Below are 26,114 nucleotides of genomic sequence, written 5' to 3' on the forward strand. Positions count from 1 at the left end.
TTATGGGATCTTTTTATTAACTAAATAAGGATACTTAATGTTCGGCTAAAAAGCACTCAACCTGAAATAAGGCAATAATTTTAAGAGTAAACTACCAAAAGTAAAATAAGTATAATTCATAACCTTAGATCTGGACAGCTGTCCATCTGTACATGTTACAGCTAAAATCTAAGAGTTCCACTGAGGACCACAGAGTTGGGATGGGTAGAGGTATTTGTTATAATTATAGTCACGTTGGTTCAAAACTGTCATTTATTTTATTTTACTTGAAGAGTGATGCTATTTGTACTCCAGTGCCCTTTGATTTAATCCATAGTATTGGCTTCTCAATATGTCAGTAAATTAATTATACTTTAAAAGCTTTTTCTTTGAAATTTCCCATGCAGACATTTAAATAGGTATACAATATATTTCATATAGCTCCTGATTTTTGCTCGTTAGTTTAACTTGATAATGTTATATTTTTATGCTTTTATAAATAGTCCATTACCTTTCCATATGCTTGGTTATGTGTATTAAGAACTCTATGAGGGGCACCTAGGTGGCTCAGTCAGTTAAGCATCTGACTTGATTTCAGCTCAGGTCATGATCTCACAGTCATGACATTGGGCTCCATACTGAGCGTGCAGCCTGCTTACGGTTCTCTCTCTCCCTCTTCCTCTCTCCCTGTTTGCACCTTCTCCCTCTCAAAAACAATTAATTAATTAACTAATTAATTAATTAATTTAAAAACTGAAAAGCCTATGAACCCTTACAGCTTTTACTGTGATGCCCCACTTTCCTGAAAAGTATGTATCTGTGGTTATAATTAACTTTAAGTAACTTTATTCATTATAAACAGATTTATTAGCAATAAATTTGGAAATGTTAATATGAACTTTCAGTTCTATGAATTTTTCCCTGTTACAATAGAAACTCCCTTATCTGACATGGTCTAAACCTGTAATTCGTTAAACAATAAAAAAGTCAGTAAACTAATCCAACAAAATTAAAAGACAACCTACTGAGTGGGAAAAGATATTTGCAAGTGATATATCTGATGAAGGGTTACTATCCAAAATATATAAAGAACTTTTACAACTCAACACTCCCCCGTCAAAAAAAATCCAATTAAAAAATGGGCAGAAGATATGAAGAGACATTTCTCCAAAGAAGACATACAGGTGACCAACAGACACATGAAAAGATGTTCAGTGTCACTCATCATCAAGGAAATGCAAATCAGAACCACAATGAGATATCACCTTACACCTATCAGAATGGCTAAAATCAAAAACTTAAGAAACAGCAAGTGTTGGTGAGGATGTGGGGGAAAAGGAACCCTCATGCACTGTGGATAGCAATGCAAACTGGTGCAGCCACTGTGGAAGACAGTATGGAGGCTCCTCAAAAAATGAAAAATAGAAGTACCTTACAATTCAGGAATCACATTACTGGATATTTATCCAAAAAATACAAAAACACTAGTTTGGAAAGATATATGCACCCCTGTGTTTATCACAGCATTATTTACAATAGCCAAACTACAGAAGCAGCCCAAGTGTTCATCAACAGATGAATGGATAAAGAAAATTAATATTACTTAGCCATAGAAAGAATGAATTCTTGCCATTTGCAACAACATGGATGGAGCTAGAGAATATAATGCTAAACAAAATAAGTCAAAGAAAAATACCATATGATTTCACTCATGTGGAATTTTAGAGACAAATGAACAAGGGAAAAAAAGTGAGAGAAAGGAGAGAGAGAAACCAAGAAATCAACTCTTAAATATAGAGAACAAACTGATAGTTACCAGAGGGGAGGTGGGTGGAGGGTGGGTGAAATAGGTGATAGGGATTAAAAGTATACTTCTTGTAATGAGCACTGAGTAATATATGGAAGTGTTGAATCACTGTATTATACTAATGTAATAGTGTATGTTAACTACATTGGAATTTAAATTTAATTAATTGATTAAGCTAGTCTCAAAAAGTGAGTAAACTCGGGAAATCATTTTAAGAGACTGTCTACTTACCTTGTTCTATGAAATTTATGAAAATTTGCCAGTTTGCTAATTGCCAATTTTTTTTATATTAGGCCAAGACCTTTTATTCCCCCCTTAATTTATGAGTCTGTTGATTAGCACTGGACTTCTTTTTTGCATGAACCATACCCATAATACAGATTCTACAATGAAAACATTTGCTAGGCATTCTTAGTTCAAAATTATCTAGGCTTTTTACTTTTATTGCTTAATCTTTTGTTACTTACACACCTGCCTAATTTAAGAGCATTTTTTTTAGTTAGAAATTTACCTTTAGTTGGTGGCCTTCAACTTCGTTTCATTGAAACAGCTCTTTCAGATGCTCAACATCGCTCCTCATCAGGGAAATACAAATCAAAACCACACTCAGATATCACCTCACGCCAGTCAGAGTGGCCAAAATGAACAAATCAGGAGACTATAGATGCTGGAGAGGATGTGGAGAAACGGGAACCCTCTTGCACTGTTGGTGGGAATGCAAATTGGTGCAGCCACTCTGGAAAACAGTGTGGAGGTTCCTCAAAAAATTAAAAATAGACCTACCCTATGACCCAGCAATAGCACTGCTAGGAATTTACCCAAGGGATACAGGAGTACTGATGCATAGGGGCACTTGTACCCCAATGTTTATAGCAGCACTCTCAACAATAGCCAAATTATGGAAAGAGCCCAAATGTCCATCAACTGATGAATGGATAAAGAAATTGTGGTTTATATACACAATGGAGTACTACGTGGCAATGAGAAAGAATGAAATATGGCCCTTTTGTAGCAACGTGGATGGAACTGGAGAGTGTGATGCTAAGTGAAATAAGCCATACAGAGAAAGACAGATACCATATGTTTTCACTCTTATGTGGATCCTGAGAAACTTAACAGAAACCCATGGGGGAGGGGAAGGGAAAAAAAAAAAAGAGGTTAGAGTGGAAGAGAGCCAAAGCATAAGAGACTCTTAAAAACTGAGAACAAACTGAGGGTTGATGGGGGGTGGGAGGGCGGGGAGGGTGGGTGATGGGTATTGAGGAGGGCATCTTTTGGGATGAGCACTGGGTGTTGTATGGAAACCAATTTCACAATAAACTTCATATATTGGAAAAAAAAAAAGAAACAGCTCTTTCACATTCATATTTTATCAGCTTACATAATACTAATTATGTAATTATACTAATAATTAAGCATGGGTTTACACCACTTACAAACAGTGGTTTGCTAAGGAAAAAATCCATATTCCCTCTTGGTAACAAATGCATGTATAAGCTTATTAGAAAATAGCCTTCTTGTTCCTGTCAGTTGTAGAGGAGTCTGTCAAAGGAGGTCAGTTAAGACCTTTTCCTATCCACGGTATTCACTACATTTTAAAACTGATGTAAGTTTTTCCATACATAGGTACATGAAAATAACATGCAAGAAAAAAGGATGATTTGAAAAATCTGTCTTACAAATAAGACCAACTGCAAACTACCTTTTGCCAGTCAAATGATTGTTGTTAAGATTGTTTCGTCAGAAAATTTGTCAGAGACAGTATAGGTTTTTTTCAGTTGGTAATTTAAAAAGATGTGGGAAGAAAAAAGAAAAGGTACAAGCAATCTGGAAAGCCATTTGACAAAAACTGCTAGAGTTCAACTATTTATAAGCTATAATCCGTCAATTCCATCCATACCCAGGTATATACTCGCGGGGGGCGGGGAGGGGGTGCATGTGGATGTCTGTATTCACTAAAAAATATGCAAGAAGATTTATAGCAACATTATTACTAATGACTAAAACTGGAAACAGCCTAAGTGTCAGCAGTACAATGAGTAAATACATTACAGGGTACTTAATTCGTGGAATACTGTCTACAATAATGAGAGTGGACAAAGTACAACATGCAATAATGTTGGTAAATCTCACAAAATCTAACCATAAGTGAAAAGTCCCAGACCAAGAAAATACATAATATATGGTTGCCTTTGTATGATGTTCAGACCTGGCAAAAGTAGGCTATGGTGTGCTTTTTGTGAGAGAGCAAGAAAGTGTAACTAGAAGGAAGCACAAGATGACTTTTGGAGCTGTGGAAATACTCTGTCTTAACTTGGGTGCTATTCTCTTTGAGCTGTATGCTTAAGATATATGTGTTTTTATTATGTATGGTGAACTGCAAAAAAAGAAAAGAATGTGATTTTATCTGATGGAACTAATATTAACTACATGAAGTAATAACAAAAATAAGTTGAATTCTACAAAGGATTTGTGAAGAGCTTAATTATGGAATCTATCAAAAAGGGAAATAGGAGTTAACAACTTAAAGTGTACCATATGTAGCTTATTTAGTTATAACTCATTTCAAGCCAACTTGTTGTATTTTGCACACTTAGTGCTTGGATTATGCAACCACTGAGAATTATTTAATAAGCATACAAATATAAATGATAAATTACTTTATCCTAGTCCTGTAAAGTAATCTGGATTGCCCTCCTCATTTTTTTTAAGTTTTAGGTTTCTGTTCAGGATAAAACACTATTTAAAAATTAGACTGAAATTTGGTTCATTGGCCAAAAATACACTTCATTAACTGACCTCTTTTTGTAGAATATCTTTATTGATAATTTTTACCTCTGGTTTTCCTCATTTCAAAGGAAAAAAATCATGAAAATATTCTGGTACTCATTTATTCAATTTATATAATGACAAACAAAAATCAAATACATATTAGAATAAGATCAAAAGAAGCCTTAAACCATTCTCCCTCTCATGAGACTCACTGAATTTGCAAGACATTCATATTATTTCAGTAGTGGTACAAATATATGCTAGCCCAGCACTTTATTATGCAAGAGGCAATAGAGAAGAAAGAAATATTCAGTTGCCATAATGAATAATCTTATTCATTGTGGGGAGTGAAACACAATTGCATAAACCATTAATAAATGTGATTCCCCTCTTCAATTAAATTGTAGTTGTTTCCCTTGTGTAGTAAATACAGACGAAAAGTGTTGATTTGGCAAGAGAAAAGAGTATGCTTCTAAAGTATTTAATCAAGTAGCTAATCATTTTGAAAAACATTTATGTTAGTTTATATGTTAACTATAACATTCCATGATTGGAGACCCTATAATTTCTACAAAGAAGAAAAAATATATGAAATAATGTGATTTGACACAGAATAGCAGCATTGTCCAATAACTATGTCTATTTTTTTTGGAAGTAAATCTTTGCCTAGACTTTAAACATATATTCCTTAAGTTTGTTAAAATTATTTTATGGTCCTCAATGAGATATGAACCATACCCCTAGAAGAAAAGGTCTAAGGCATTCTAATAAGTGAGTTCAATTCTTAAAGACCAGAATTCTGTGAATACTTTGCCAACCACTCACCACTTTTGCCTTCTGTCCTGCTAACTCCCCCCACATTCTGTACCAGTGAGATACAGCCTTGGTTGAGTGTGAGGGATGAGCTGGGCAACTAACAGTGTGGGTGGGGGAGTAGCACCTCTCACAACAGAGTGCCATTACTGAGATTTCTAAGGCTTGATCTCTACTATGGGGAAAGTAAAGAAATTGAGGTAGAAAGCCATCTCACAGAGTAGCTTTGTTACTATAGATTTCTAAGTACTAAAAAGAGAAAGAGTGGAAGGAGCCAGGTATCTGTTCCTTCAACCAACCTTTAATCTGGTAACTTTCAATCAAAGCCACCTTTGACACCAAGAATTGGGGAAGTGAGCCAGATCAGAAAAGATATAAGATAGGAAGTAGCCCCTGGCATGGAAGGCCAAAAGCAGAAGGAATAAGCAACTATGGGAAATTACTATCTCCCTAAATTCACATCACCTCATATTAGCTTCTTTATATGTTATTTTGAAAAATGGGAGTATTGGGTGTGTTGGGGTATGTGTTAAGCACCCCTGGTTGAAATTATTGTTATTGAAATGACTACTGAACTAAGAATGCAACCTGTTTAGTGAACTGGAAACTTGAAGATTCTAGCCACAAAATAAAGAGTGTATGAATAATTTGGTTACTGTGTTACAGTGTTGCTGTGTTAAATTTTTCTGTGATTGAGTATGGTAAAACTCAAATCCTTCATACTATTTTCACATTTTTCTGAAACAATTACAATTATGTTATGGCTTAAAAAAAACATACTTTAAGGTGTAAATGTCAACCTTGCAATCTGTAGTTAATAGCTTTGAATTCATGGAGGTTTCATTTTTTTAGTGTGATATAGCAAAAATATTTAACATTGTACTCCTATTCTTTTATTAGGATTTGGAACTTGGAAGGAATGCAGACAGCTCATTTTGTTCTTCATTCCCCGGGAATGAGTGTGTGCTGGCATCCTGAGGAAACTTTTAAGGTTGTTATTTACAACTTAGCTTTCTTTTATCAAGCTGAAAAGACATATACATGTGTAATACATGCATACATAGAGAAGAAAAAGCAATTACTTTTTCCACCTCAGGGACTCTAATTGTCATAAGTGCATTTAGACTAATCCAGAATTCTGTAACTTAAAAACTCTATAATTAAGTTTTTATTTTACAGCCATCATCCATAAATGGAATTTTTTCAGAGTACATTCTTCCTACCTTCTGGTAGATTTCTGGTAGATTAAAAAAAAAAAAAAAAAAAACCTGATGCCTAGACTATCTAGTAGCAGTATTCATTTGGGGGAAAAAAAAATGTTAAAATCCACTTTTGCAAGCCATAACATGTAAACAGAAAGCATCAGTGGCATAAGGCAAATTTGACCTAGCTGCAGTGGTATTCAATTCCTATTATTCAAAGTAGAGCTTTCTAAAATTCTAAAAATATATTGCAAGTTTTTATCAATTGACCTTAATTCTTATTTCATTGAGAAGATCAGCTATATTCAATAGGAATTCTCTTATTTGCCAGTATCTTCTCTTGGGCATCACTCTATTTTATCTTTCCCTAGAACCTAAGAAGTTCCCATGTTCATCTTCTTAAACTTAATTCTTTAGCTGTATAGAGTTCATGCCAGTTCCTTAGGCATCTTGATTTTATAGCTCTCTAATGTCTTTCATGCTTCTCCATGGACTCTCTTCTGTCCTCATACTTGCAGAGATATATAAGCCTGTTTAATTATAACAAACACTTACATAGTACTTATATGTACTTGGCCCATTATCAGCATTTCATGTTAGCTCACTTAATCCTCATGCCATCCTTATGAGATAGCAAGCAACTATGATGATCCTCACTTTACAGACAAGGAGACCACTTCTATCTTGAAACCCTGCTCACTTAATCTTTAAAGCTGCATTATTCTAGTCCTCTTGAGCATCTCTGCGTGTTATCTTCCCTTTTTCTTTCTCCTCTGTCAGCTTCTTTCACCATGTATTTGTGAATTGTTGCAAGAGGTAATTCTCACCTACTCTGTGCCCTTTATTGTAAGAGAGGATAGAAGAATGAATAAAGCCCTTGCCCTTAAGTTACACATGACTGACATGTAAGGAAGAAAAACATGTAATTAAATACAATAACACAGCTTTTAAGTGTTGGAATAAAGAAATCTAATAAGTAGAATGATGACATAAAAAAAGGATTAAACAGATCTGCTCATAGCCTTCACAGAAGAGGTAATCCTGAGCTGAAATGTCCCAGACCATATAACTGTATTCTCTGAACCTTGGGATGCCATGAAAACTTGTTTCAGGCCTGTTGGATCTTTCTTCAGTAGAACTATATACCCTGTACATGTGCATGAGTAAAATTTTCCCATTTATTCATATTGCATTTGTAGGGATTGTTCCATGTAGAAGTATTATGAAGCCAGGCCCTGTATTTTATTTTATGCCAGATTTCTCCCCTGTAGTAGTGAGTCTACTTGAAGTATAATTAGGGATCCTACCTAAATGTTAATATCACCATGTATAAATACAGTAGGTTACTTTTTAAAATCTGTGACCTGGGGCACCTGGGTAGCTCAGGCATTTGAGCATCCAACTTCCGCTCAGGTCATGATCTCATGATTTGAGTTTGAGCGCCACATTGGGCTCACTGCTGTCAGCCTGTCAGCACAGAGCCTGCTTCAGATCCTCTGTCCCCCTTTCTCTGCCTCTCCCCCACTTGCACTCTCCCAAAAAATAAAAATTTTAAAAATTAAATCTGTGACCTAGATGAGAAATGAGAACTTTTCTTACAACCTCTCTCCCAAAACTTGTATCTTAATGCTTATGATTCAGATCCCTTTCCTCCATGTGCTTTAAGTTAATTTCTGTTTTTCTTCTGTATATCATTAAAACTCCACCCCACCTCCTCTCCTTTTTTTTTATTGCTTCCATGACTTCAGAATGTTTAGAAATCCCTGCTGTAAATTACATAAACTCAAAATCTGAAATCACCTTTGATGTCTTCCTTCCCTGTATGCAGAATTTTCGAGGTTTTTAATTTTTCCTTCCCTGTTACTAGAACACATTCCTCCATCATTAAAGGTATATTCTTCACCTTTCTGTTCTCATAAGTAACTCTCACTAAGGCTTAGCTTTTGGTTCTCCACTCTTTGATTTTCTTACCTACTTTAAGTCAGACTAATCTTAAAATATCCGTTTCATCGTATCACCCCTAAATTCAAAATACATAAAAACACAGAAGTGATCAAGGGTATGGACTTTCAAGATAACTGCCCAGAGTCAAACCCCAGTTCCACCACTTACTGGCTGTGTGATCTCTGGTAAGTTACAAAAGCTCTCTCAACTGCCTTTACTTCCTCCTCTTGTAAAATGGAAGTTCATAAAGACTAAATGAGTGAATCCTTATAAGGTCCTTAAAAGAGAACCTGGCACATAATAAGCACTCAGTCAATTTTAGCTGCTTGTCATTATTGACACTTACCATTACTACTAAAGCTAGTGGTTCTCTGTGGTCCACCATATCCATTCAAGCCCAGAATTTTTGTTCGGATATGCTTAGCCTGGGTGAAAAGGAGGCAGCCAGACAAGAGAAAGAGATGGGTCCATGATTACCTGTCTCATAGAATTCTTAGGAAAATCATGTGAGGTGTGAATTTTGCAAAAAGAGCCATTCTAGGGCGCCTGGGCGGCTCAGTGGGTTAAGTGTCCGACTTCAGCTCAGGTCATGATCTCACAGTTCGTGGGTTCTAGCCCCACGTTGGGCTCTGTGCTGACAGCTCAGAGCCTGGAGCGTGCTTTGGATTCTGTGTCTCCCTCTGTCTGCTTCTTCCCCCGCTCACACTCTGTCTCTGTCTCTCCAAGATGAATAAACGTTTAAAAAAAAAAAAAAAATTTTTTTTTTTTAAAGAGCCATGTAATCTGGAAGGCACAAAGCAAATGCTAGTGTTTAATAGTTAGTAAGAGATACAAATGTCAAAAGATCTTGAGAAATTAAGGTCTTAAATCCAATTAACCACAATTGGAACTAGATTTTATTAGGTAGTAATAACAGAACCAAGAGTTTAGGATGTCAGACGATCAGAGAATTGGGACCAAGGACATCTCAGTCTCTGAGAGAATAGACAACTGCTAAATGAAATGAGGTGTAACAACTGACATTTGTTGAATGCTGAGTACCAGGAATTGTGCTGATTATTTTACATGTGTTTTCATGTAATTCTCACAGAACACTCTGAAGTTGGTAACGTTATTCTATCCATTTTGTAGATAAGAAAACTGAAGCACCAAGAGGTTAATAACTAATTTTTCCAAGGCCACACAGGCACAGATTTGACCTCGGTCTGGTTCAAGTACTAATGTTCTGTGCTGCAAAAGATATTTCCCCTGTGAAAATTCAGTGCGTATTCTGTTTATGGTTCTGAGAAATGGTAAAGGAAAAATTCCCCTGTAAACTTTTCAGCTCCAGCAGTTCCAAACTTATTTAACTTTTTTACTCTATCTGCTTTCAAACAAAAAAAAAAAAAACCCCAAAAACTATCATCACAATTGAGCACAGTTTAAGAAGGATAAATAAGGGGTGCCTGGGTGGCTCTCAGTTGGGTAAGCATCCTACTTTGGTTCAGGTCATGATCTCACCGTTCCTGAGTTCAAGCCCCACATTGGGCTCTATGCTGACAGCTCAGAGCCTGGAGCCTGCTTTGGATTCTGTGTCTCCTTTTCTCTCTGCCCTTCCCCTGCTCTTGTTCTGTCTCTCTCTCAAAAATAAACATTTAAAAAAAATTTTTAAAGGATAAATAACTGAGAACTGAGTTTTCAATCTGACTTCAACCTATAATAATACCTAATGTTTTCTGGGTGCCTTTTCTGTGCTAAGACAGTTCTGAGTGCTTTACATGTGTTAACTCATACCATCCTTCTATTATAAGTAAGTACTGTTATTGTCTCCAATTTTACTGATAAGGACCTGATGTATAGAGAGGTCTTTTGCTTAAGATCATAGAGCAGAGCTAGGACCCACCCAGGTAGGCCCCATTTTAAACCCAACTGCTTTATTGCCCCTCCTAATTTAGGACCTAGACTCAGATAGACTTTGCCCTTCCACAGTCCATAATTTATACCTGAAATCCTTAAGATTTTTAGAGTCAGGCTCAAAATTCCAAATATTTTTATTAGGTCCTGTTAAGGCTTCCTTGGTCTCCTCTCATTTCCACTGCTTCTTCCCAACCCTCAACTATATATAGCTCACCATGCCATTCACCAGTCTTCAGTCTAGCTCATAGTAAGAAATACATGTGCTCTGTAGTCAGATGGACCTGGGTTCAAGACCAGGGTTCAAATGCAGGCTTTGCCACAGGCAAGCAGTGAGACTTCAACAAGTTACTTTTGTCACTGCGCCTCAGTCTCCTTTCTGAAAAATGGGATTAATGATAGTAATTTCTTCATACAGGGGTTAACAGAATTCAATAAGCAGGGCATATAAAGCTCAGTGTTGCATTTGGTTTTGTTGTATATGTCATTGACCTCATGTTATTGTTAGTAATATTAGTATTAAACATTCTAGCTATTAAAGAATAGTTTTAAATTCCACCTTTTCTATTAAGAATCCAATAGTTGCAAAGACTACCAATATTCTACCTATATTCTATGTTCTGTTTTTTTCATAATTCTCTTCTTTAGATGGAAAGTTTCTTGATATCAAGGATCATGTCTTTTACCTTTGATCTCTTTAGAAATTAGCATAGTATTTTGCACACACATGTATATAGTTAATCTTCATTATTCACAGGTTCCATATTTGCAAGTTTGTCTACTCATCAAAATGTATTTATAACCCCAAAGTCAATACTCAGTGGCATTTCAGTCACAGACCTGCTCAGGGCAGCAAGAAATTTGAGTCAGCTAATGTGCGTATTTCCACCTAAGGCTGAATGAGGCCAGTGATCTGCCTTCTTGTTTTAGCTCTCATGCTCTAAACAAGTGTCCTATTTGTGGTCTATTTAGTGCCACATTTTCGTGTTTTTTGTTCATGATTTCACCACGTAAAATGGCCCCCCAAGCATAAGTGCTAAAGTGCTGTCTAGGGTTCCTAAGTGTCAGAAGACTGTGATGTGCTTTATGGAAAAAGTTCATGTCTTAGGTAAACTTCGTAGACATAAGTTATAGTGCTGTTGGCTGAGTTCTATGTTAGTGAAGCATATATATGAAATAAGGTATCCCTAAATATACCTAAGGCAAGATTATGTATTGATCAGTTGACACAAATGTTATGCCCAGAGACTCACAAGAACCCAACGCTTTATTTTCTCTAGAATCAATATTCAGAATTTACTAATTCTTTGTTCACAGCAACTTTATAGACTCTAAGTACCATGAATAATGAAACTCAACTATGTGTCAGCAGCAGGTGGGCTGGGGTACATGCTTGGTAAAGGTCTCTTAGATGAATAATAGAATGACTGCCAATAGTCCTGAGCATGTGTGTCTTATTAGACATGATGTTCTTATTAGAAATAGTAACAATACTTTTATAGTGTTTTATGAGTTTAAGGAAGTACTTGTATATACAATATCACATTTTAGTTATATGGTAACCTTTGGAGTCTGATGTAATTATCCCACATTTCACAGACAAGAAAAGAGCAAACTCCAGGTCACTCACCAGTTTAGTAGAACCCAGAATTATTGACACTAAGTCTCCCATTCTTCCCAGGCTACCACTGCTACTCCACATCTTCAGGAATGTTTTCACCTTAACATAATTAGAATTATAAGAACATTTTATAAAAGTAAGAACTTTACAGAAAATATAGAGAGTTTTTAAACCATTTTGTTTGGGCAACAACTACTCATGCACTTATATGTTCATAGCAGTCTCTTTACCTTAATTCCCACAAATGGGTATCCAAATGCCCTTACTTCTTTGAGTCTAAGAAACAATTTTTTTTCACATTTTAATATTTTGTAAAATTGAAATTTGTCTTATAACTATTTTTACATTGCTAAAGTATTTCTTAGGAAGGAGGGATAGGGGAAGCAAGCAAGCAAGTGCCTCATTAGCCAACATCTTTAAATCAGTACTATTTTAGAATTAAAGGAAATATTGGAGTAAGAATAACTGCGATTTATTGAGTGAGTGGCTACAAGGTGTCAAGCACTTTACTGGGTGCTCTAGAGCTATTACTCATTTAATCAACACGCAATGCTGTAACTATTCTTATCCTCACATGATGCATTCTGGAAACGAGAAAAGTGCCAGTCAAAGACTTGTAACTTGGCCAGTCATTCAGCTTTTAGGTGGAGGAAGCAGTCTTGTCCCCACGCCTATCTGTGCTCTTTACACCATGCTGCCTTCCATTCTGGAAACAAACTCACATCACATAAGGATATGTAACACACACTATGTATCTCTATTGAGAAATACACACTTAGCTACCCTTTCTAGACAATATAACTTAAAGGTATAACTTTTCCCAGAATGATTCTTTGGGCTTATTTTTTCCTGATAACCATACCTCATCATTTAAAATTGTACCCGATGTTCCTCAGTCTTTCTTTTGCCGATATTCTGTAAGCTTTTTTATTTTTGATAGAGATTCTTACATAGGCTTCTCCTGTTTCATTTGCATTTGATGTCCCATTTGTAATATATGCACATATTTGCATATTACTATATAATATTGAATTTCTGCCTCAGATTTGACTAGTGAATTAGGTGAATTTTTTTTTTCTATCTTACAGCTGATGGTTGCAGAGAAGAATGGAACAATCCGGTTTTATGATCTTTTGGCTCAACAGGCTATTTTATCTCTTGAATCGGAACAGATGCCATTAATGTCAGCTCACTGGTGCTTAAAAAACACCTTCAAAGTTGGAGCTGTTGCAGGAAATGATTGGTTAATTTGGGATATTACTCGATCCAGGTACTTCCTTAGTATAGTCATCTGTTGCTTACTCAAAAAGTCACTATTGCTAAATGATCCATTGAGCCATTCTTGTATACCTGAGCCTCACTGTAGAGCAAAAATAAGTCTCTCTTGTAGAGGGACCAGAGCTACAGCTTTTCACATAACAGAGATAGATGCCCATGCTTTGCAGATTTACTTTGAGAGTAACCCAGAAAGAACAATGCAAAGGAAGAAATCTTAGACCTGAGCAGTATTTACTTGTGTTTAAAAAAGAAGGAAAAAAAAAACTGATCCTGTTGAATTATGGTGTTCTGTAACAGTTCTAAATTATGTCTATGTTTCTATCATATTTCGTTTATGTTAATCCAGTGCTTATTTAGAATTTTATCACAGTTTAAGTACATTGGGTATTGTATCCTCTAAAGAGAAAATACCTTTTAAATCTTAAATTCCTCTACTTGAGACCAGCATATAAATCCATAAAATGCAAAATGTTACCTTTTAGTTATCCTCAAGATAAGAGACCTGTCCACATGGATCAAGCCTGCTTATTCAGGTAATGTATGATTTCTGTTGGAGCTGTATTTGGTTTTTTTGAGTTCGGTTACTTTGTTGCATGCTGTGCCCCCAACCTGGAATACTTTGCCAGTCCTCTCCTTTGTACTGAGTTGTTTGGGGTGTTTTGGGTTTTATTTGCTGACTATTTTATAAATGGTTATTTTGCTTTCCTAACTAAGTCTTTGCTTTTGTCTTTTTGTCTGGGTGAGGGAGTGATTTGTTTTCCAATATTTCCTTTGAAAATTTTTATAAAATACAAAACACATTACCACTCCACTAATACCATTACAACGATTTGGAGTATATACATCCTTATTGTTTGTTCTGATAACGATATAAACTTCATTGTTGTGCTTCAGGTGAGAACACACTATATTATATATCTGCGACTTTTTCTCTATTTATATTAATATACATGTCTCCCTTGTTCTTACTGATTTTTGCATAATATTCCATTGTATATTTATTATGTTTATGTATATTTATGTGTTTTATGTATATTACCATAATATTTAATATTAATAAAATGAATAAATTAACAAATTAATGTATTAAATAATATTAATATGATAGTATTACTATAAGATACCATTGTATATTATATTATTGTTATTGTTTATTATGTATATATATTCCGTTGCATAATTCCATTAGGGTGATTTTAGCTTCTAGTAACATGAATACTAACAGAATAAAACCAGTGGAACATTTATTATATGCTATATTTCATAAAATCTAAATTACCCCCAATAAAATTCTAGAACTTAGGGACACCATCATTTTTTGTACACCTTAGAAAAAACTACATTCGATTAAGTGTAAGAATGCTATAGATTGTAAGGTACATTCTGATTTCAGAAATGTGAGCATATCACAAGAGATGGGATGCTTCGGACAGAGGCAGTCTCGAGATTGGCTTAGTAGCTCATCAGCGCCAACAAGTTCAGACCTTTCCCTCTGCCATCTGCAGTGGCAGGGCTTTGGGCTTGTTGCTTCAACATCACAAGATGACTGCCAGGGTTCCATGCATCAGGGCCTCATACAAGCTTGTCCAAAGAGGAGAGGAAGGAACACTGAGGAATTGCTGCCATTGCCTTCATTCGGTTGTGTCTCATCCCTTGGGATCAAACACACTGCCAGACGTAGTTGGGGTTCAATTAGCATGGAAAGGGGCAGAAAGGCTGTTGGGCAAGCAACTAATAATGTCTGCCCATATAAAAATACTAACTAGACTTAGGCTTTTGGATTTTTTGCTGTCATTGTTTATCAATGAATTCTTTCTTTTTTCTTATATCTTCTCCACTGCCCTTATGGTAGTGCTGAGCATGTTGCTGGAACACTTGTTGATTCATTAATTCATTATATTTCAGTGTCTAGGTTATCTTGAAACTTAAGCTTAAATATCTAACTATTCTAGGTGTTTGTATCATCCCAAGGAGTTTAAATGCATGAATTTATTGCTAATTGTACAACAAATGTCAGTAAGAACAATAAGTGTTGTTTTTTTTTTGTTTTTTTTTTTTAATGTATTGCACTGTGAAATATTTTCTGTCTGTCTGATACCTTGTTTGTATCTCCTACCTGACTGTCGGCCCTTTGGTTATAAGAAAGGAACTGCTAACTTTGTGTAACTTTAGAACTTAACCAACTAGCACATGGTAAGCATTTAATAAATATTCATAAAATGAGAAAATATTTATAGCTAACTTCCCTGGAATTTCCAGTCTAACTGTGAAGCTGTATTAACAAATTTAGACTTCAAAATTATTGGTTTTATGCAAAAAGAAATAACTTGTTTTAGAAAAGCTTGTAGTTATCTGTAGAATACTATACTTATTTTTTTCTTTTCTTAGGTGGTCTACAGTTAATGAGAACTTGTTTGCAACCACTGGTTATCCTGGCAAAATGGCAAGCCAGTTTCAAATTCATCATTTAGGACACCCTCAGGTAATGTAGAGTTGTTTTGTGGCATATATGTTTCTGCATTTGTGTTTTTTACTTTTCTACTTATAGCCCCCAAATTTGTAATATGTAACTAAAGACATTTGTGCATGTCTTATCTGCTCAAATTGGTTGGAAAGAGAAAGCATTTTTTAATGTTTAAACCACCAGTGGTAACAGACACTTTGCCAGTATTCATGTAAGAAGAAATTTACTTCTTCTGTTTTATTTCTCTCTTCATTTAAATATAATACTTTTGCTTGTTTGCTTGGTTTAGGCTACAAAAATGTTTGAATCTAAGCTACTCCAGTGACTCGTAGATTATTTGTATCCTTCATTCTAGCCAGCTGCAAAAAATAATGTGTATTTCACCTATGAGGGAGCATATTTTTAATTCTGTTTCTGCTACATTAAACAAAGACAAGTTAGCAATGCATTTCTTATTTTTGAAGGGTAGTTTTTACTTATTAACTTTGGTGATCTATTGAGTTTCTCTAATTCTTTACGTATATTGTAGCCTGTCCTCATTGGTTCTGTAGCCGTTGGATCTGGCCTTTCCTGGCATAGAACTCTTCCACTGTGTGCAATTGGAGGAGACCACAAGCTGTTGTTTTGGGTAACTGAAATGTAAAACAAATTTTCTTTGTACCTTAGATGCATAAACTTTGTATTTTTAATACATATTTTGGAGAACTCCCTATTTTTATATCAAATATACTGTAAGCTCTAGTAATGTCCCAGTTGTTGCTTTTGTTAAATAAAATGTTAATGGTTTGAAAAATCATTTTCTTGCTCTGTGCTGTATATGTGCATGTATGTGTTTAAAAACATACATTTTTTAAAATCATCTTTCAAGACTATAATTGACTGAGCAGCTCCAGAAAAGAGATGATTTTATCACAGATTATCCAAAGTGTATCCTGTCCTCTATACTTTGAATATATGCTGTTTTCCTAATTCTCAGAGATGCAAACATTTACAAAAGGAAGAAAATGTCTTTCCTTTCAGTGTTACTCTGGAAGTGATCGAATGTATATGTGTGGGTATATGCATCTTTGTTAGCAGTTTATATGTGTAAGGGTCTTACAACTTCCTCAGTAATTATAAAAGATTATCATTTAATTTAATACAAAGAATGATTTTCACTTTCTTAAAAATGTGACTGATTGACTTAGTCCTGTTGACTATACACAAATTTCTTTTGACTAGACATCTCAACATTCTTAGAACATCTGGTGTATGGGATAAAGCTTACCTTGAAAAATGAATTATAATTAATATCTTTAACAGCCTCTGCCTTTTATGAATCTTCACCATTTTTATCAAGAAACTGAGATGTTTCTGAGATGGCACCTAGTGGCAGTAAAACAGCGCTGATAGCACAGGGCCTGCTTGGGATTCTCTCTCTCTCTCTGACGCTCCCCCATGCTCGCTTGCTCTCTCTCTCTCAGAATAGATAAACTTAAAAAAAAAGAAAAGAAAATTAGCTTTACGAGACAAGGAAATGTTGCAAGTAATTTTTTTAATGCAACGAAATGTTTTAATCATGTAGATATTTAAACTATTATGTGCTTTACTGATGAAAAAATGTATAGTATACCAATTTCTAAGTCACTTATTTGATACAATAAATTGTTACTAAATAATAGCAGTGGTTTCCTTTACCCCTTCATAAGCGGATTGTAACTTAAAAAGGCAAAGGTCAGGGAATTTGGACATGTTTCCTTTTAACAATCTCTGTGATGGGACAGAGAACCCTAAAAGCATTAGGGTAGATCAAAGAATTTGTAAGAATTTTTCATTTCAGGATGTGTCCCAGATATAAGGAATACATATTGAGATGTCAGATTGAGCCAGTGCATTTGAAAATTGTCTAAGGACGTTGACTTAGGAATTGAGTGGGTTGTTATTAAGGGTGGAGATTGAGGGGAGCCTGGGTGGCACAATCAGTTAAGTGACTCTTGGTTTTAGCTCAGGTCATGATCTCACAGTTTTGTGAGTTAGAGTTCCACATCAGGCTCTGCAGTGGCAGCACAGAGACTGCTTGGGATTCTCTCTTCTCTCTCTCCGTCTCTCTCTCTGCTCCTCCCACACTCACACTGTCTCTGTCTCTCTCTCAAAATAAATAAATAAACTTTAAAAAAAGGATGGAGATTGAAAAGTATGTTGGCCTTGGATTTTTGGGTGTCTAAGAAATGGGTTCCTTGGAATAAGGGCTTACCCAAATATAAGTTATCTGATGAAATTACCCAGTAGCACTACTGCCTGTTAGGGGAAACTGTCTTGGGAAAAGATAACCCATGGTGGTCACATAAATACTAAATTTATGCAATTTATGCCGAGAAGCGGGAAGTGTTACCCTTAAAGAAAGCAAATGGTTGTTTCATTTATAAATTAATATAGTGACTATAAGACCCAAGTCTCAAGAAATGAGAGGGATTTCTTTATCCCTTAGCTTCAGGAGTGGTATTCATGTTATCCTGAGTAAGCATTGTTAAACTTTACTGTGTTCAATTACTTTAAATGGCATAATGATATTCTTTTTCCATAGTAAATTTTGTTCTTAGCAAACTGTTTAAATTAGACTAACACAGGAGGCAGTGTTCAATGGAGAATTAGTTATTGGTCATCACTTCTAATTTCTGATAAATAACATGAGTTCTGATTTTGTGGGTGTGTATGTGTCCCAGTTAGTTTTAGTTTTTCCATGTTTGTTTATTCTAAGAGGGATTTTCTTCTGCTGAAAATAAGTTTTCCTGAGGATTGCTTCACTTACAAATATTGTGGAAAGGAAAAAAAAAGTTGTACTTGTGTTCTAAAATTCTTATTATTTAGAGATGTTGAAGCAAAAGTCAGGATATCACAAATCTGCAAGATGTCAGAATTAAATCCTACTCTTTGAAAATGATGGAATCATAAGTCCCATTTTATTTTTATGATTTGGCTTGTACGTTGTGAGTATTTCAATGTCTCTCCCATGCCAAAACACAAAATCGTACACCCATGCACTCCAATTTGTTTCTTTGGTAATTTGTGACTACATATTGACACTGACCTAGAAATGTTCCTGTTGCTGTTTTAAATCTCATGTCAGTGGAGAAGAAATTGAAATCTGGTTTGCACATTTGTGTCTGGTTTTTTGTAATTGTCCAAAATCTGACATTGTCCCAGAAATGCTGATTGGGAAGTTATGAGACAGTATTATACCCAAGACTGATTTCTTAGGAGAGAACATGTATTTGCTCCAGATTATTCCTCATGTTTCTGTAGCTCGAAAAGTTAAACTCAACCCAACTTTATGTGATACCAGTAATAGCCTTAGATTTGAGCCCAAATAAAATGTGCAAAGTAAAAATCACCATTATGATGGTCCATTTCCACATATTCCTCATGAGAGCATGGTCCAGCCTCAGAAGCAGCATTCTGTTCCAATATATCTTTATCAAGCTGTCGGTGTGCTTAGTAACAAGGACAGGAGAGAACACTCTGTTTCTTTAATCTAACACCTTGCTGATTCAAAAACATTTATTTTAACAGGCATTGAAAAGGAATTTCAAAACAGCTAACATTCGTTTCTAATTATACATTTAAAGAAATATGCCTTTTAAAACATAGGTAGAAGTTTTCTTTTGTTGTTATTAACATGACTTTAATTTATAGCAACCATCTGTTAACTAAGCACAGTAACACAACAAAATAATTAGGATATCAGCTTTGAAGATCTCCTTTCAGAAAAGGAAAAACAAATACACATTTGATGACATATCCATTACTCAAACTCGACATAACCAATTTCTTTTGCATGCATGGACACAGACTTCATGAGAAATTGAAAGCACTGAATCTCCTTTCTGACCTTTTCAGCTGTTCTTTGAACTACCTTAGTAAAAACAATTGTTGCCCGTATGTTGGATCAAGTTACATTTGCCTGGAAATTTCTTTGGATCAGCTTATTTCTGTTTAACTGATGTGTTTCTTATATTGCTATTTGCCTTCTCAACTAATTTTTAACAGAATACTCTACCTTGGGACTTGTACACTTACATAAATTTTTAAAATCCATAAGAACAAGGGTAAGTAAAAGGAGAGGCCACCAAGTTTCTCCGCCTTTGCAAAAACAATTTGAGTAACCCAATAGATTTAAAGATGTATGAAATAAAGCATTTCTACCAACTGCATGTTTAGTGCTATATTGAGTTGAGTGCCTGTGTCTTTATAGTAAAAGACAATAAATGCTGCTGGTATGTTTGCTTCTTAAACACAAAACTTTGGTCTTTCTTATAAGCACAGCTGTTGTTCTATTATTGAGCCAAATCCAGACAAGATTAGACTCTGGCCAAAATTAAGGTTAATCTCTGCAACCATCTCAAGTAAGAGTTTTCCAGTGCTGTTTTAGGAAATCTTTATTTTTGGGACAGTGTATAAAGGAAATAAGCCCCAGACAACTAACCTCTCAAGAAAGCCAGAGGCAACTAGTCATAAATTATGCCACAGTGATAAAGAAGTTGGAGGCTGTCTAAACAAATTAGTTCATTTTGGTTCATTTTTACTTAGACTATAGCTGTAAGAAATGATTCTCTTAGTTGACATTAGTTTAAACCAGACCAATAGAAGTTATTATTATTAATTTTTTTTTTTAAGTTTATTTCTTTGAGAGAGAGTACGAGCAGGGTAGGGGCAGAGAGAGAATCCCTAGCAGGCTCCACACTGTCAGCGCAGAGCCCGGTGCAGGGCTCGAACTCACAAACCATGAGATCATGACCTGAGCCTAGATCAAGAGTTGGATGGATGACTGAGCCACTCAGGTGCCCCTAGAAGTTATTTTTTACTTTTTTTTTTTATTTTTTAATGTTTATTTATTTTTGAGAGAGAGAGAGATTGAGAGACAACGTGAGTGGGGAAGGGGCAGAGAAAGGGAGACACAGAATCTGAAGCAGGCTCCCGGCTCTGAGCTGTCAGCACAGAGCCCAACATGGGGCTTGATCTCACAGTTTGTGAGATCATGACCTGAGCCAAAGTCTGGTGCTTAACAGACTGAGCCACCCAGGTGCCCCAACTAGGAGTTAAAGAACTTTTTTCTACCATCTTTTCTTAATTAGTGTTTCTTTGGTTAATTGCTAGTTCTTTCTTCCACTAGTATTAACTAAATCTAGGTATTTATTATGGATAAAATAACTCAGGTATATTTTATAGTAATTATTGTATAAGAACTCACTTTAGTTTTCAGACGACAATTTTTTTTTTTTTTCATTAAGGTTTAGACTCTGGAATTTAAAATACTTTGCCAAATGTTATGTAGGGCTGATTCTCATGTGAGTTGGACACTAGTGCCTCAGGCTGTGTTGTGAACAGCTAATGAGGCACTTCTCTCCCAGTTGCCTGTACCAAGGAGAAATCTGTGGAAATATCTATCCCTCACTTGCAATCTATAGAACTCTAGTAAGATTTCCCTGGCACTTTATTTTGAGCAAGTACAAAACCAGGTCATATATGTAGCTGCTTCAGAGGTCTCACCCCCTCCTGAACTTACCCACAAATACATTAGATCCCATGGAGCAATTCTAGATTCTGTCAGTGTTTTTGACCTAGTCTCTTCCCCATCGTTCCATCTACCTGCCACAATAAGTTATGTTCTCATGTATATATAATCTTTACAAAACCCTGGGTCATTGCTTCCCAACCTGTTAATGGCAAATGGAAGAGTATGGAATTATTGTAAGGCTTCTCAGTATTCATATTCCCACTATTAAAATCCTTTTATACCTTTGAAACCATGACTTCCTGGGGTCCTGAAATACTATAAACAGCTCCAAAAATCAAACTTGCCCACATAATCCTAACAGACATTGATTTCAAGTGTTTTACTAATAGCCTCTTCCTCCACCAAAATGCTGTTAACAGGTAGGAGGAATACGCCTCCAATGAACCCTTCTCTCCAATTCAGTGAGAATGGCTTTGAAGATCTCATTCAGAAATCTTGAGAGGGTTAAAAAGGTCCCAGATACATCAAGGTGTGCCTGTCATCTTGGTATCTATTATGTGACCCCCAGGTTTGGCTCAAGTTCAAATGAGAGCCAGAATACTTCAACAATTCCTGCAACAACAGATGTTGGCAGGGGTGCGGAGAAAGAGGATCTCCTTTGCACTGCTGGTGGGAATGAAAACTGGTGCAGCCACTCTGGAAAATAGTATGGAGGTTCCTCAAAAACTTAAAAATAGAACTATGGGTCCCTACGACCCAGCAATTGCACTACTAGGTATTTATCCAAGGGATACAGGTATGCTGTTTCAAAGGGACACATGCACCCCAATGTTTATAGCAGCACTATCAACAATAGCCAAAGTATAAAAAGAGCCCAAGTGTCCATCAATGGATGAATGGATAAAGAGGATATGGTATATATATATACAGTGGAGAATTAACTCTGCAATCAAAAAGAATGAAATCTTGCCATTTGCAACTACGTGGATGAAACTAGAGGGTATTATGCTAAGTGAAATTAGACAAAGACAAATATCCTATGACTTCACTCATGAGGACTTTAAGATACAAAACATGAACATAAGGGAAGGGAAGCAAAAATAATATAAAAACTGGGAGGGAGACAAAACATAAGAGACTGTTAAATATAGAGAACAAACAGAGGGTTGCTGAAAGGGTTGTGCGAGGGGGGATGGGCTAAATGGGTAAGGGGTATTAAGGAATCTACTCCTGAAATCATTGTTGCACTATATGCTAACTTGGATATATTAAAAAAAAAATCTCATACAGAAAAAAAAAAAAAAAAAAGTTAACAATTCCTGCCTATGTGACATATAAGAGGCTAGACTTTCTAAAGTAGGATGTATTGTGGGAAAACTAATAGAACCTAGCCTGGAAAATAGAAGGGAGTAAAATCCTATTTTGAATGAAAATTTGGGATTTTAAGATGAATTTCTCAATATAGTTCACCATTTCCATTTAATATTCCTATTTTAAATCCTCAACAATGTATATATTCACTCAATAGATATTAAATGTTCAGCCACAATCATTTGGGGTTCCTCAAAATTGTTTTCTATTAAAAAAGGCTTCTCATACTGGAAAATATTGTGAACCACTTTCCTAGACTGATTGGCTCATACCTTCTGGCCCTGTCATTTTTTAAAGGATAATAGCAAAGGTTCTAACAAGATCATTTTGGACTCTAGAAACAAGGCTACAAGAAGAAATGTTGATGTTGAACTTCCAGAGTAGTGTTAAGTGATTTTATGTGGTTGTGATTCAAAATAACCTGACCGCTTTAAGAAGTCCAGGTGCTGAGTCATTTACTGAAACAGCCAGGGGAGGTTAATTAAAAGCAGCTGATAGTGGCATCACTTGCTTTCTTTTTTTCTTTTTTTTTTTAAGTAAATTGAGAGGGCTATTCTATGAAAAGGCCAGAGTGCTATAAAAGGTGTACAAAGCTAAGCAAAGACTCATGACTGAGGCCTACTCATTTATACTCCCACCAATGAGGAAAAAAAGCTGACTTAGTAAATTTAAAATAAAGTACCTTGGCAATATAAGAGTCATAATGGTCACTTCTCTTTTTTCATGTTTATTTATTTATTTTGAGAGAGCAAGAGAGCACACACACATGAGCGGGAGGGGGGAGGGGTGGGGTGCAGAGAGAAAGAGAGAGAGATTCCTAAGCAGGTGCCTCGCTGTTAGCAAACCGAACACTTAGATCATAAACTGAGCCTAAATCAAGAGTCAGACACTTAACCAACTGAGCCACCCAGGTGCCCCATAATGGTTGTTACTTCTAAGAAGAGTGACTGTGCATGACATTTTTCCCTCCTATGCTTTTTTTAAGTTTTCCATGATAAATAGTTCACTTTTTTTTTTTAATGTTTATTTTTTTTTTAATTTTTTTTCAACTTTTATTTATTTTTGGGACAGAGAGAGACAGAGCATGAACGGGGGAGGGGCAGAGAGAGAGGGAGACACAGAATCGGAAACAGGCTCCAGGCTCTGAGCCATCAGCCCAGAGCCTGACGCGGGGCTCGAACCCACGGACCGCGAGATCGTGACCTGGCTGAAGTCGGACGCTTAACCGACTGCGCCACCCAGGCGCCCCTAATGTTTATTTATTTTTGAGAGAGAAACAGAGCACAAGCAGGAGAGGCAGAGAGAGAGGGAGACAGAATCTCAAGCAGATTCCAGGCTCTGAGCTGTCAGCACAGAGCCCGACACAGGGCTTGAACCCACGAACCACAAGATCATGACCTAAGCCCCCTCCCCACCGCCTGGCGCCCCAGTAGTTCACTTCTATAATAAGTTCTTTTCTTTTTTTTTTAATGTTTTATTTTTTGAGAGAGAGAGAGAGAGAAAGCACTGGGGAGGGGCAGAGAGGGAGGGAGACAGAATCTGAAGCAGGCTCCAGGCTCCAAGCTGTCAGCACAGAACCCGATGAGAGGCTCAAACTCACAAGCCATGAGATCGTGACCTGAGCCAAAGTCAGATGCTTAACTGACTGAGCCACCCAGACGCCCCATAATAAGTTCTTAACTTAAAAACCAGATAGTAACTAACATGTGCATGGTACTGTAAATAAATGGAAACTGGCTTCTGATCTCAAAGAAATTACAGAGGTTGACAATACACCACTTGGTCACAAAAAGATAATGGTAGCGTGTGTTAGGTATCAAACTGAGTGATGAAAGCAAGAAGTGTTGTAAGGATTGAAAGAAGAGAAATGGCATCAACTTCTAAGTCAGGAAAGTTCCTCTGAAGGGGGCTGCAGTGCGTCAGGGGTTACTAAAACAGGAAGTTTGATTGAGAGTGTGGATGAGGAGTAACTAGACACACCCCTTCCAAATACCCTCCTACCCCCCCCAACCGCTTGCATAGCCATACAGCTGCTCCCTCCCCTCTGATCACTTCTCTAGAAATTGAATGAGACTGTAGACTCAGGAGTAGGGTGCCTTGCTGAAACTATTACCTAAAATCCACATACTGAAAGGTGAGTATTCTCACTATTTTCTTAGATTCTGTATATGTCTTTTTAGCATCCATCACTAATTGTGATGGGCCAATTGACTATATATTTTTTAATTGCCTATATTCTTGAGACTCTGGCTTTTGTGACCTCAAGAGGAGAAACTGCCTCTTCCGGGGCTGGCTAGTTCCTAAAAATAGTAAAACAACTTACTTGGAAATACATTTTTCATATGTAAACCAATCAATCTGGAGCCCTTATCTAACTCTTATACACCAAGCCAACATTCCCCCTGCCCTATATCAACTCAGGGCCAGGTACAGAGAGCTACGGGCAGCTCCCATGCCTGAAAGCTCACCAGAATCATTCACACTAGCCAGGCCAGTCTTCAAATGCTTCCTCTGCCCTGCTTTTCCTTTCCCACAGAAACCCCAGTAAAGACTCTGGCCTGTGCTTTCCCCTGGCTCCTGCTTCTGTCTGCCTCCTTATCAAAATCTTGCATTTTCCTGTGGCCCTGTGTGGCATGGTGTGCCCCCTTCTTTTGGGAAATGTAAGGAATAAACTCTTAATAGCATTACTCTGTCATCACTTAGTCACCTCCATAAATTAAAACCGGTGGGTACAAATGCAACAGTGAGAGCTTCCCCCACTGGCCCCTTCAAAGAAAGCAGGATCATTACTAAGCTATTTGCTGTTTTATTGGGGACGCCTAACTACCTTTAGATCTCTTCCCTGGAGATAGCTTTCTAGAGAAGAATCCAGTTCCCTGCCACTAGGCTATAGGCCTACAACTCAACTGAGTCTGGAAGTTTGAAAAGGCAAAACAATTAAAATAAGTAGCCAAGACATTTAATTCTTAACAGATTTGAAATAATTAGGCTAAAATTCCTTCCCTTAACCAAGTCCCAATAGATAATTTGTATCACTTCATGAGCGATGGGGTGGTGAGAACAGATAGGAGACATTTCATTTTATTTTCCCACTTTTATGAAGAAACACCCCACCCCTCTATTCATCCTGTAGCAGAGCAGGAAGAAATGCAAAAGAAAAATAGGAACCAAATTCTCCTTGTTCCACTTACCTAAGAACTTATCCATGATAAAACTAAAGTTATTTTCTAGTGATCTGTGAAAACAAACATACCATTGAAAAATTCTTAAGATTTTTTTATTGAATGGATGTATGCAGGTGATTATATATATATATATATATATATATATATATGCCCTTTGAAATAAGTATTCATTATAGTCTACTTGTTTCACTGCCTCCAAAATTCACCATAGTAAATGAAACCTGGTAATACATTTCCAATGAAAGCCTGGAGGAAGAAGTACATACTTCAGAGGATTTCTGGCAGTTGGCC

General features: G+C 36.3%; 1 protein-coding gene across 2 annotated transcripts in view; it reads left to right on the plus strand.

The window, feature by feature from the left end:
- Positions 1-16,569, plus strand: part of NUP37 (nucleoporin 37) — a 41,957-nt gene extending 25,388 nt beyond the window's left edge. For both annotated transcript variants that reach the window (XM_040491069.1, XM_040491070.1), the window contains exons 6-10: positions 6,272-6,362; positions 13,120-13,301; positions 13,792-13,842; positions 15,698-15,791; positions 16,303-16,569. In XM_040491069.1, coding sequence (XP_040347003.1) covers positions 6,272-6,362; positions 13,120-13,301; positions 13,792-13,842; positions 15,698-15,791; positions 16,303-16,416 — 532 coding nt within the window. In that variant the 3' untranslated portion in view covers positions 16,417-16,569. The remainder of the gene's footprint in view (positions 1-6,271; positions 6,363-13,119; positions 13,302-13,791; positions 13,843-15,697; positions 15,792-16,302) is intronic.
- Positions 16,570-26,114: the final 9,545 nt, after the last annotated feature.

This window comes from Herpailurus yagouaroundi, unplaced genomic scaffold (assembly GCF_014898765.1).
Source record: "Herpailurus yagouaroundi ecotype Mexico unplaced genomic scaffold, PumYag 182, whole genome shotgun sequence".
Taxonomy (NCBI): domain Eukaryota; kingdom Metazoa; phylum Chordata; class Mammalia; order Carnivora; family Felidae; genus Herpailurus; species Herpailurus yagouaroundi.